The sequence below is a fragment of the Camelina sativa genome, chromosome 2 (assembly GCF_000633955.1).
Source record: "Camelina sativa cultivar DH55 chromosome 2, Cs, whole genome shotgun sequence".
Lineage (NCBI taxonomy): Eukaryota > Viridiplantae > Streptophyta > Magnoliopsida > Brassicales > Brassicaceae > Camelina > Camelina sativa.
Genome location: NC_025686.1, coordinates 24,845,435 through 24,858,447, shown reverse-complemented (window position 1 = coordinate 24,858,447; position 13,013 = coordinate 24,845,435). Strand labels below are relative to the sequence as shown.

The window sequence follows — 13,013 nt, the reverse complement described above, 5'->3', positions numbered from 1 at the left end:
TAAATGAACCGAATAATCATTATCTAGAAGGGCATTTAGGAATTTTAAACTAGAGCTACGTACTATGTGAAGAGACTATTTGCTATTACTAGTGACTCTCACACTGAATTCCATATATACCTCGTGAAAACGTTTTAATAATTTTTCATGCATTGAAAATGATAAGGGACTAACACGTACTAGTTTACAAAGAACAAATGTTAAGACTTACTGTATCTCCTTTAATGGAAATAAGGAAAAAGACGTCTGATAAGTATGAAAATTTAGATTTTAGATAATTAATCATTTTCATAGGTGATAGGTAGGAACAAAAAAAAAACGTGTGTACTACATTAATCTTAGGTTACTAGTCGATGTTTAACCTTTTAACACGTTTAAAACAAATGTTAACTCTTATAATCCTTCATATCAAATATAAATTTGGCAACATAACCAGTTCAGTAAACAAATCTAATACCAAATTTTTATATTTTCGTGACAATTCATGTAATATCATATAAAATGTTTTTAGTTCATAAATCAGCTCCAATATATAGTAGAAATGGTGCATCACACACCACCAATTGTTCATAGTTTAAACAAACTTTCACCTAAATTGAAGTGATCTATGAACAATTGTGGGTGATCTAAGAGTATTTATTTTCGGTTGAATATTGACCAAACATTTAAACCGAGGGATAATCGTTTTCATAGGTAATTAGGTGATAGGTAGGAACAAAAAACGTGTGTACTAGCGCTACTACTACATTAATCTTGTAAGATTAACCTAATTAGGTTACTTATCAATGTTTAACCTTTAACACATTTAAAAACAAATGGTACGTAACTCTACTTATCCATTTCATATCAAATATAACTTTGGCAACATAATTAGTCCAGTAAACAAGTAATCAAATACCAATTTTTTTAAATTTCGTGACAATTAATATAATATCATATAAAATGTTTTTCGTCTTAAAACACGATACTTCATAATTCAGCTCCAATATATATAGTAGAAGTGGTGCATCACACACCATCAATTGTTCATAGTTTAAGCAAACTCTCACATGTTGATCGAGTGATCGTCGAATAAAAGAATAAGTAACAAAAGGACTAAACAAAATAATTTTTATTACGACTCCGCTAGTTACAAAATTATATACTCGCTAATACAACTTAAGCACTTAGAATTAGAATTGGATAATCTCCTGACTCTACTTTCAGTTAATTCGTGTTCTTACTCATTCGGGGCATTTCCCTGTTTATAGTTGATAAAACGTTTCACACCCTTTTCTTAGGATCGATGTGGTATCGCTTAACTGCTCTGGCGGTGGTTGTTTGTATTCGGACCATTATTTAAATGGGTCGAGCATCTTAACGGGCCATCTAAGTGTGTTGCTGGCCCAAATCGTTCTATTTGGTTGGTCAACCTTTCTAGAAACTCTGTTGACCATTTGCTAGATGGACTGAGAAGAAACCTGCTAAAGTGAGGTGAAAACTATGTCCAAGTGTCCAACCTCATCTAAATTGAAGTGATTTATGAACAAATGTGGGTGATCTAAGAATATTTATTTTTGGTTGAATATTGACCAGACATTTAAACCCAGGGATTTAGTACCATTTTTATACCAAATCACCAAAATCCCCAAAAAATTTCAAAACAAAAACCAAAAAAGGAAACGGGCGCCCCTTTGGAAAATCCAAATCCTATTCTCATTGGCTAATAGATGAAGACGAGGATCGCACTATATCCATTACCAACCGTCGATAAGATTACATCTAACGGTTAAAAGATCATCATCCCTAATTTTGTCCTCCCTTCACTTATTATATAAAACCACACCAAGGACCGGGAATCCCAAAACATATTACAAATCTCTTCTTCAAATCCATATATTTGAGAAATGGAGACCACCGGAAAAGTGAAGAGAGTTTTCGGAGAAAGGAAAGCTGGCGGTCCCAAAACCAAATCGGTTTCAAAGTCTGTCAAAGCCGGTCTCCAATTCCCTGTGGGAAGAATTGGTCGTTTCCTGAAGAAAGGTCGATACGCTCAGAGGATTGGCAGTGGTGCTCCCGTTTACATGGCTGCTGTTCTCGAATACCTTGCCGCTGAGGTAAAAAGTTCATTCAGATCTGTAACTATTTTATAAACTCGAGAGACTAAAATTCTGATTTGATTGATTTTTTTTATTTTTTCACAGGTGTTGGAGCTTGCTGGTAACGCTGCTAAAGACAACAAGAAGATGAGGATCATCCCGAGGCATCTCCTTCTTGCGATCAGGAAAGATGAAGAGCTGGAAACGCTTCTGAGCGGAGTCACCATTGCTCACGGTGGTGTTTTGCCTCGCATTCACTCTGTGCTTTTGCATAAGAAGAATGCTCCTGCTAAGTCAACCAAGGAGAAGGCTTCCAAATCACCAGCCAAGTCTTCTAAGAAAGCTTGATTAAGTTAATTGTCATTCACCATTTTTCATGTTTATGTTTGGTTAATATAATCTATGTTAGGGTTTGGTGAATGTATATGATATAAGTCTTATTTAGGATCTATGTATTTTGTTTTTCCAAACTTTGTCTTAGATCTTATATTAATAATAATAATATCTCTCCTTCTTTCTTCTTAAAACTTATCTTTATGCTTAAATGTAACAACACAACTTGAGATAACTTTAAGTAGCGGTTTCAAGATGATCTGATGATCCAATTGAATAATCATCAATCGTTCAAATGTGTTTAGATGTGTTGAGGATTTAGAGTCTTAAAATCACATATACATGTCTCTTATGGAGCTGAAGAACTTTAGAGTCTTGAAATTCTCTGGTTTATGCTCTATTGGTTTTGTTTCATTACCCATTTCACACTTTGATATATCTTTCAGCCTCAGCTTGGATATGTAATAGAGATTTCCAAAGGCAAGAGTCACTAGTTCACGCATGTTTCAATGATGAATCAAGGGTGTCCAAAGCTTTGGAAATCTCTACTAGATCGAAGCAGAGGCTGAAAGACATATCAAGTGTCAAGTGGACACCCTTTGGTCCACTTATCAAGACCATTGGGTAAGGCTCCTCGCGTTCCTTTCACCGAGCTAATACTGCTATTGTCGTTGATGCATGTAATGAAACAGATTGGACTATCCCTTCTCCAAAGGTCGGACGAAGCTTTAAACTTGCATGCTTATCACACCTCTCACGAATCTTCCAAGTAAGTGTTCCTCTAATGACTCATATGGCTGGTATGTTGAAGATGTGGATTGTATTTTGCTAGAACATGGGCTGTTTAGAGGCCGAGTGAAACTGAGAGGGATTGTAATGATTGTGTGTGGGTTTAATCGTGTCACTCTAAAGCATGCTTTCATGATGAGGGTTAGCCAATTAGACAAACTTCCCACTAAAAATCGCTTGGTCTCCTGGTGGTTTCACCCCATGTGTTGGATATGTAATCTGCTGGATGAAATCAAGGGAACATCTCTCTCTCTCTCGGATGCGTGTTCCCTGCTGATGTACTGCATAATACACATGGTTTTTCACTCTTGGTTGGCTCTAATGGATTTGATAAAGGAGGACTCTTAAAGAACTCCAACATTGCTGCGGAAAAAGTTGTGTCTCAAGCTGTTATCTATGGCATTTGGAAGCAAAGAAACAGCTTGTTACACAATCAGCAAGTTATACCATCATCGACACTCTTCAGAGAGATAGACGACAGGTTGGTCCGTAACTCGATCTCAGCAAGATCACATATGCGAAGCTACATGCAACTGTGGCTTCACTAAAGACTCTGTTATTGAATCTCACAAATACTTTGGTTTATGCTCTCTTGTTTTTCTATTGTTTCTTGTCAAGGTAGCATATTATATAGGTTAAACTTCTTGTACGCCTCAACTTTCATTCCTTAATGATATTTAAGGTTTATCATATAATTTAAGGGTGTATTGAATCTAATATTCTCTAAACGTCCGACGAGGCTCTAAACTTGCATGATTGTCTCACCTCTTGTGAATCTTCCAAGTAAGTGTTCCTTTAATGACTCATATGGCTGCTTTGTTGAAGTCTTGAAGACGTGGATTATGATGGGTTTCTCTTCTGCTAGAACATGGGCTGTTATGAGGCCGTGTGAAACTGTAAATGATTGGCATGATTGTGTGTGGTTTTAAAGGTGTCACTAACTCACTCCAAAGAATGTTTTTCATGATGTGGGTTACCCAACTAGACAAACTTCCCACTAAAAAATCGTTTGGTCTCCTGTTTCACCCCATGTCTTGGTTATGTAATCTGCAGGATGAATCAAGGGAACATCTCTTTCTCGGATGTGTGTTCCCTACTGATGAGTTGAAACAGGTCCTCACAAGACTTGGCATAATACACATGGTTTTCATCATGGTTGGCTCTAATGGATTAGATAAAGGAGGACTCTCAGAGAACTCTCAGGTTGTTGTCAATGGTATTTGTAAGCAAAAAAAAACAACTTGTTACACAATCAGCAAGTTATACCATCATCGACAGTCTGCAGAGATATAGACAGGTTGGTCCGTAAGGACCGTAACTCGATATCAGCAAGTTGGCATATACGAAGCTACTCAAGACTGATCCAACTGTTGCTTCACTAGACTCTGTTATTGAATCTCATAAATTTTCTACTTTATGCTCTCTTGTTTCTTATTATTTTTTTGGCAAAATAGCAAATATTATATGTTAAACTTCTTGTAAGCCTCAACTTTCATTCCTTAATGATATTTAAGGTTTATCAAATATCATTTACATTCCAAGTATCGAGTCTATGTTCCTAAAGCCATAAAAGATCATACATAGTTGTTTCTTGTATAATTTAGATTTCTGAATTAATGAATGAGTTTGGTTCATAAATCTCTAGGGTTGTGGCTATATAAATCCTCTCATGATGTATATAAATCTACAACTACTGTGTCAAAATCCTAACTTTTTATAATTAAGGTCTCACATTATCTTTAAAATTATAATTAGACATTTCCTTGATTTCATAAGCTGTTAATTCTCTTTGAATTTTCACAATATCTTTATAAGTAAAACATAAAACTTACCAAACTTACCATAATTTTTGAATGAAGTTAATTAGAACTTCACATTATCCTTATAGGGATTCACGTGCTATGTTGCATGAAAACATAAACGGATACGTGAAAATGAAATGTCTCGGAAACGAAAACACATTTTTTTATGAAATTAGGACTTCACAATAACCTTATAGGGACTCTTCACGTGACAATATATAACTCCAAACTTTGCGATAAGATATAATTTAAGGATGTATTGAATCTAATATTTTAAATGATTTGAGTTTTATATGATATTTTTTTTTGTGAAAAGGGTTTTATATGATTTTGATGATTGTAGAGAAGTTGTTATCAATTTTTATTTTTAACATCTAACTTTTATTAATTTAGAGAAGAAGTATACAAAGAGTTAAGTAGTTAACCAACCAGAGAGGTGGTATTGTATAAATTTGATACATCGAATTAATTAAAGAAATATGATGGGAACGTTTATCTGCTCCTGCATTTTTCTCTCAGTTAACTTTTTCCAGTGAAGAGTATGGAAGTTTTGACATCCAAAAACGAATATCATATATAAGAGAGATCTTATCTTGTGATGGTCACCCAGCTTGTTGATAAGATTTGTTAACTTATTATCTCCTTCAAACCAGACATAGTGAAACCCATCTGCCCATGTCACCTGAAGAGCATGTAGGAAGCCTAAAGCTTTTGCTTGGAGGATAGAACAAGAAGCTTGAAGTTTTGCACAACCTGATAAGATAATCCTACCATCATGATCACGAATTAACCAACATGTACTTGTATATGCTATTCCTTTAACAAAACCACTCTCAAAGTTACATTTAAGCCAGCCCTGAGGAGGATCCCATTGATTGCTTCGGCTGTGACTCCTAGGAAGCCGATAACCATTGTTGTTTCCATCTGTGTCATCATGTTGTAACTGATTTCTCCAACCATTTATTAACCTCTTGAAAACCTTTTTATGCTTTTTTTGCTGAATCACGATTGATATTTCGAAACAAAAATTTATTTCTCGGCTTCCATATACGCCACATCATTCAAAATGGTAATAATCTGTTCACGAGAGGAACATACAGTATCTTTTCAAGATTAATTAACAATTGGATATTATCTTCGCGACTACCATTGAAACCATGATGTTGTCCATTGTAAATGGTCACACTTCGCCAAACCACTTGTGCATGAATGCACTTGAACAATAAAAAATTGATAGTTTCATCTCCCATATAACATCTCTAACAAATTGGATCAGCCTGTATATGTCTTGTTCAGAGTCTCGGAGTTGTTGATATAGCACCTGATAAACACCGTCATAAGAAATGTTGTATTTTTGGTGCACTATGGAGCTTACAAAAATCTTGTCTTAAAGTAACTGAACCATGAGGGGGTTGAATCATATCATCTTCTTCCATATTAACATAGGTTGCTATCCATGTGTTGTTAATATTGTTGTAAAAAAAAAATTCAAATCTCACCTAAAATATTGAATCTTTTAAAATCCAAGATTGAATAACAAAAAATTTATTATTTTTATGAAAATCTCTTAAAATGTTAATTTGAATACACTCCTATCACATTCTTTTGATATTTAAAAAATGTTCATTTTCCAACTAATTTATTCATTGATAATATCTTAGAACTATCATTGATTTTTTTTCTTTCTATAATATCCAAAAACATAATTGAAGATGGTCGATCGTCCACCAATTGAATCATCATCCATGTAACACAAGGGTGTGTTTAAAGCTCTTTATTTTACAACTTGGGTTTATAAATTTGAAAATTTATTTTACACCATGTAAAAATCAATGTACAGTAAACATGATTTTTAACATACAGCTAAAACCCATTTTCCAAAAAAAAAACCCAAATAATGAAAGCGCCAACTTAAGAAAATGGAGATCCATATCCTAAAAACCTTTTTTTAGAAATTGGATTTTTCTAGACTACCCTCTTTTGGGCTTAAGACCTTCTATCTCTAGTAGTGGCTTTCACTAGGTTAGAGATTAGAACTTTCGACAGGAAAACATTTCCCTTTTAGCCGTTTTCACCCTGTTTATTGCTCTTTGTTAGCCTTTTAGCTTGATTTCGATCTCGTTTTTAGGGTTTGTTCAAAGTTCATCTGAAAATTGTGGTTTTTCTTGAGTTGCTAAGATGTCTTCTGCAATGGATAAAGCCTTGATGGCTATGTCTTTAGAGGAAGTCGAAGAAGAAGTTCCGTTCGAGATGCCAGATTTACCAGAATTTCTATCAGTGGAAAGAAATTCTCTGAGTTTGATCGGTCACACGTTAAATCCGCCGTGTCAACCGATGAAGAATTTGATTCGAGATATGCCAAGGAAGTGGCAAAAACCGGGAAGAATGAGAGGAGTTGCTTTATCAAATGAAAGATTCCAATTCATTTTTGATTCTGCACACGATCTGCTGGAGGTTTTAGCAAAGGGAGCTCATACGTACAATGATTGGTCCATCGCTGTGGATAGATGGTACGAGAACCCGCCGGCGAATTGTCTCCAGAGAATTCCAATTTGGGTTCAGATTTGGAACATCCCGGTTAATTATTATACGACGACAGCTATCACTGCCCTGGGAGAGCTGATAGGAGAAGTTAAGGAAGTAGCTTTTGATCCAGAGAAACCCCAGATTCAGGAGTTTGTTAGAGTAAAGGTTATGTTCGATGTTTCACGCCCGCTCAGAAGATCAAAGGAACTAACCTTGCCTCGGGGAGGTTCTACGGTGATTAGGTTTCAGTATGAGAGGGTGCAGAAACGTTGCTTTGAATGTCAAAGGCTCACCCATGACAAAGATGTTTGCCCTCTGTTGCTTCGTAAGCTGGATCAGGAGGCAGAACTGAAAAAAGCGGGCAAGGGTCCAGCAAAGATTCCAAAAGCTTTGTTCTTAAAGGAATCTGATCCTTTGTTTGGGATTTTGCGTGAAGATCAGGTAGGGATAGACCCTGCTACAGGAAGACAAAGGATTGCTAATGATGTATTGGAAGGGATGAGGCAATACCTTTTGGCTAATAATAATGAGGATAGGCAGATAAAAGCAGATCGTATCCGAAAATCAGTGAGAGAAGTAGAAAAAGATCCGATAGCAAAGAAGACAGTCCTAAGATTGGAGCCGCCTCCAGTGGTTCACTTTGATGTTAACAAGGATAAGGGATTAGTTTTCAGCTATGAAGAGATGGAGAGTGTTGCACAAAGAGAAAGGGGTATGGATTTGGACATTCGGATCGTTTCAGACCCAGGTCAGAATAGTGAGATAGACAGAGGTTTGGGTTTAAGTGGTTTTCAGCGGGATCCAGACTCTTTAGGTGACTTCTTGGCTTTGTCTCAACCTTTTCAGGATAGAGTAACGGGTTTTAGGACTGGTTTCAGTGAAGCTGGTTCTTCCGGCTCTAAACCTAAAAGAGGTAAATCAAGAAGTAGGCTTCCCACGCGTCTCAGAAAACAGAAAACCAAGGAGATTACTCAACCTGGAGTTTCCCAACAGCCTTAGTTGGATCTAACTCGTTTTGCGATTAATAAGAGGAAGGCAGATGGTGGAGGAACAAGCACTGCAAAGATGTTAAAGCTTAATCCTCCTAAGGTGATCCCAAAGGGGGGATCGCCCAACGCGTAATGAGCATATTGAGCTGGAATTGCCAAGGCTTGGGACGGTCTCAAGACTTGGTGATTCCTCGTCTCAAGGATTTGCGTAAAAAGCATTTCCCTGAGATTATGTTCTTGATGGAGACGATGCAGTGTCGAGACAGATTGGTGGATTTACAGTGTACTCTGGGTTATGACAGACTTCTCACAGTGGACCCTATAGGAAAATGTGGTGGTTTGGCCCTTATGTGGAAAAATAGTGTACAGTTGAATATTTTGTTTGAAGATAAGAATATTATAGATGCTCAAGTACAGTTTGGGGCATCAAATTTCTTTTTGTCCTGTGTGTATGGAGATCCGGACTATAGTAGTAGTGGTAAGGTGTGGGAAAGGCTTAGTAGGTTTGGAGTGGGTAGAAGGGATAGATGGTGTATGATAGGAGACTTCAATGCTATTTTGCATAATGGGGAAAAGATTGGAGGGCCTAGAAGGGGAGTTAATACTTTCAAACCTTTTGCTGAAATGTTAGAAGTGTGTGGTATGGGAGAACTGGCTAGTAGTGGAAATAAGTTTACTTGGGGAGGTAGAAGAGGAGATTACTGGATTCAGAGCAGACTGGACAGGGCTTTTGGAAATAAAGAGTGGTTTTTAAGCTTTCCAGCTGCGAATCAAGCTTTTTTGGAGATGAGAGGATCAGATCACCGACCAGTTCTGGTCAAGTTGATGGAGTCTCAAGAGAAGTATAGGGGCCAGTTTCGTTTTGATAGGAGGTTCCTGAATAACAAAGCGGTTAAGAAAGCCATTGAGAAGGCTTGGAAGCCAGGAGTAAATGGAGAAGGGAGACTAGTATCGCAAAGGCTTAGAGAGTGCAGAAAAGCATTAAGCTCATGGAAAAAGGAGAATTATGTGAATTCCAGGGACAAGATTCTCCAGTGTGAGATGGCTTTGGAGAGAGTTCAATCAGAAAGATGGCCAAATCTGCATCAGCTTCATATCCTCAAACGAGAACTTGCAAAAGCGTATAGAGCAGAGGAGAAGTATTGGAGATTACAGAGTCGTCATAAATGGCTGAGAGCAGGCAATAGAAATTCGGGCTATTTTCATGGCTCAGTGAAGGGGAACAGAGATAGAAAAAGGATTGATCAATTGAAAGATGCGCATGGGGTCCTCAAAAGATCTGAAGCTGCTAAGGGAGACGTAGCAGTTGAGTATTTTAATAATCTGTTCAAGTCCTCCAATCCACAGAGTTTCCAGACGTGGTTTGCTGAGTTTCCCGCAAAAGTGTCCAATGAGATGAATGAGACACTGATAGCTACGGTGTCATCAGATGAGATCAGAGAAGCAGTTTTTTCTATTGATGCATCAAAGGCTCCGGGCCCAGATGGTATGTCAGCATTGTTCTTTCAAAAGAACTGGCAGATAGTGGGTAAAGAGTTCACACAAGAGATCACAAGGTTTTTTGAAACCGGAAGTTTTCCTGCAGAGTGGAACTACACACATTTGTGCTTGATTCCAAAAGTGCACTACCCGAATGAAATGAGTGAACTCCGACCTATCAGTTTATGTTCGGTTCTCTACAAGACCATCTCGAAGATCTTAGTAAACAGGATGCAAGAGATCCTCCCGCACTTAGTGTCAATCAACCAGTCCGCTTTTGTGGCAGAGAGGTTGATAACGAGTAACATCCTAGTGGCTTATATAGCAGTTCATTGTTTGAAGGTGCATCCAGAGATCTCCTCACAGTTCATGGCGGTAAAGACAGACATGTCTAAAGCGTATGACAGATTAGAGTGGAGCTACTTGAGGGCAATGCTGAAGGCTTTGGGGTTTCATGTAAGGTGGATAGAATGGATAATGAAGTGTGTGACGACTGTAACATTCTCAGTGCTGATCAATGATCAACCTTTTGGTATGATCTTTCCGCAGAGAGGGCTAAGGCAAGGAGACCCGCTCTCACCGTTCCTCTTTGTCCTTTGTACTGAGGGGTTGACGCACTTATTAAACAAAGGGCAACGAGAAGAAAAGTTACAGGGTATCAGGTTTTTTGAGGAAGGGCCGGAGGTCCACCATCTGCTATTCGCGGACGATAGCTTATTCATGTGCAGAGCAGATTTGGTTCAGTCAGGTTTTCTCTTGGAGACTTTGAGTAAGTACGGAGCGGCTACAGGGCAGTCGATAAATTTGAATAAATCTTCAATTACTTTTGGATCAAAAGTTTGCCCTCTGACCAAGATAAGCATTCAAGAGAAGATGGGTATCCTCAGTGAAGGAGGTGCAGGCACATATTTAGGACTCCCTGAATGCTTCAGCGGATCAAAAATTGAACTGATGAACTATCTAAGGGATAGAGTCAAGTCAAAGACCTCGGGTTGGTTCTCAAATCTCTTATCACAAGCGGGGAAGGAGGTGTTACTTAAGTCGGTGGCCCTTTCAATGACAGTTTTCGCTATGTCTTGCTTCAAGCTACCCAAGAAAACCTGTGAAAACATAAAGAGTGTTATGGCAGAGTTTTGGTGGAGCAATGCAGAACAAGCAAAAAAGATACACTGGCTTAGTTGGGAAAAGCTGTGCCTTCCAAAGGATAAAGGAGGAATGGGCTTCAGAGATGTTCATACGTTCAACCAAGCCCTGTTGGCTAAACAAGCTTGGAGGTTAATGCAGGCTCCAGAGTGTTTATTTGCACAAGTAATGAAAAGTAGGTATTTCCCTAATACAGGATTTTTAAATGCGACTTTGGGAGCAAGACCATCTTATGCGTGGAGAAGCATAGTGTTTTGGGAGAGATCTTCTGATTCAAGGGTTAACTAAAAACATTGGGAATGGGAACTCTTTTAGAGTCTGACTAGATAATTGGGTTGAAGATGATGGTATGAGACCCCCTTGGAGAAGAAACAATGTCTTCAACCCGGATCTCAGAGTGTCTGACTTGATCGACAGTACTAATCGAACTTGGGACGCAGAAGCTCTGGCTTACCATTTCCTACCGCAGGATATTGAGAGAATCAAAAGTTTAAAACCAGTCCCTGAGATGGAGGATTACTACACTTGGAAGTTCAATAAAAGTGGAGACTTTTCGGTTAAGTCGGCTTATTGGTTGGCTTCTCAATCGCTAAATCCATTGATAAGAGAGGAAGCAAATGTGCAACCTTCAACAAATCCGCTAAAAGAACAAGTGTGGGGACTTCAGACAGATCCAAAGATAAAAGTTTTTCTCTGGAAGGTTTTATGTGGGGCTCTACCAGTCGCAGATGCCTTGTGTGGGAGAGGTTTGAGGATAGAAAACCTATGCCAAATCTGTGGTGGAGAAGAAGAAACGATCAATCATGTCTTATTTACTTGTTCTTTATCTCGCCAGTTGTGGGCAATATCCGGGATCCCATCTCCTGAGTTAGGTTTTCACAATGGGTCGGTTTTCTCTAATGTTCAATACTTCTTATTGAATATAAAGAACCCTCGATGGCCGGATGAGTTAAAAAAAACCTTCCCTTGGGTGATGTGGAGAATATGGAAGAATCGCAATAAGGTGGCATTTGAAGGCTCGCATTTTTCACCACAAGAAACTATCACTAAAAGTCTGGAAGACTGGAAGGAGTGGGTTGAAGCTCAACATGCTTCTGAGGAGGAGGATGAGGTTGAGGACCGAGGGGAAGGGGAAGTCCAAAGAGGAAGAGAATTAGGACAAATGCCCAAGAAACCAGGGTGGAAAAGACCGGTAGGAGAGTGGTTGAAATGTAATATAGGAATCTCTTGGTCGGCTAGAAACTGGTTGTTGGGTTGTGCGTGGGTCCTAAGGGATTTTAATGGAAAAGTTTTGTTGCATAGTAGAAGAGCTATGAATGAGGTCAAGGATAAGCAAGAAGCTCAGCTTAAAGGACTTTTGTGGGCTATGGAAAGTATGAGAAGCCATAGGATAGAAAATGTGGTTTTTGGTTTGCAGGATCAGCTTTTGGTAAAGGTGGTGACAAAGCCTGCTTTATGGCCTTCATTTCGATATCAATCAAATGAGGTGCGGAGAATGAGGGGAAGTTTCAAGGGTAGTACATTCTTTTTGGAAAACTCATTTTCAAACAGAGGAGCTCTTATGATAGCTCAGAGTGTCACTCAGGATTGTAGATTCCAATCGTATGTGGCGTTGGGGCATCCAGAGTGGTTGAGGTATTTATTTGCTGAAGATGCAAGACTATCCTCTGATTGAATTTAAGTTTTTAATGGTTGGAGTAGGATAGTCATGTTTTGGTATAGGTAGAATAGAGTATTAACTATGTCTGTTTGTAGAAACAAAGAGGATACTTTGTGTAAGATGCAGGGTATAACTGATCTTAAAGTGTATAAGTTGTTGTAAAAAGGAAGATGTAACCAATCTTATTAATACAAAACCAGTTGACAAAAAAAAA

At 38.2% G+C, this 13,013-nt stretch overlaps 1 protein-coding gene across 1 annotated transcript; it reads left to right on the top strand.

Annotated features, from left to right (window-relative positions):
• On the top strand, positions 1,860-2,571 carry LOC104737256 (probable histone H2A.7). The gene is made up of 2 exons (XM_010457392.2): positions 1,860-2,096; positions 2,184-2,571. Exons 1-2 carry the CDS (start codon positions 1,887-1,889, stop codon positions 2,424-2,426), a joined length of 453 nt encoding a protein of 150 aa, XP_010455694.1. The 5' UTR covers positions 1,860-1,886; the 3' UTR covers positions 2,427-2,571.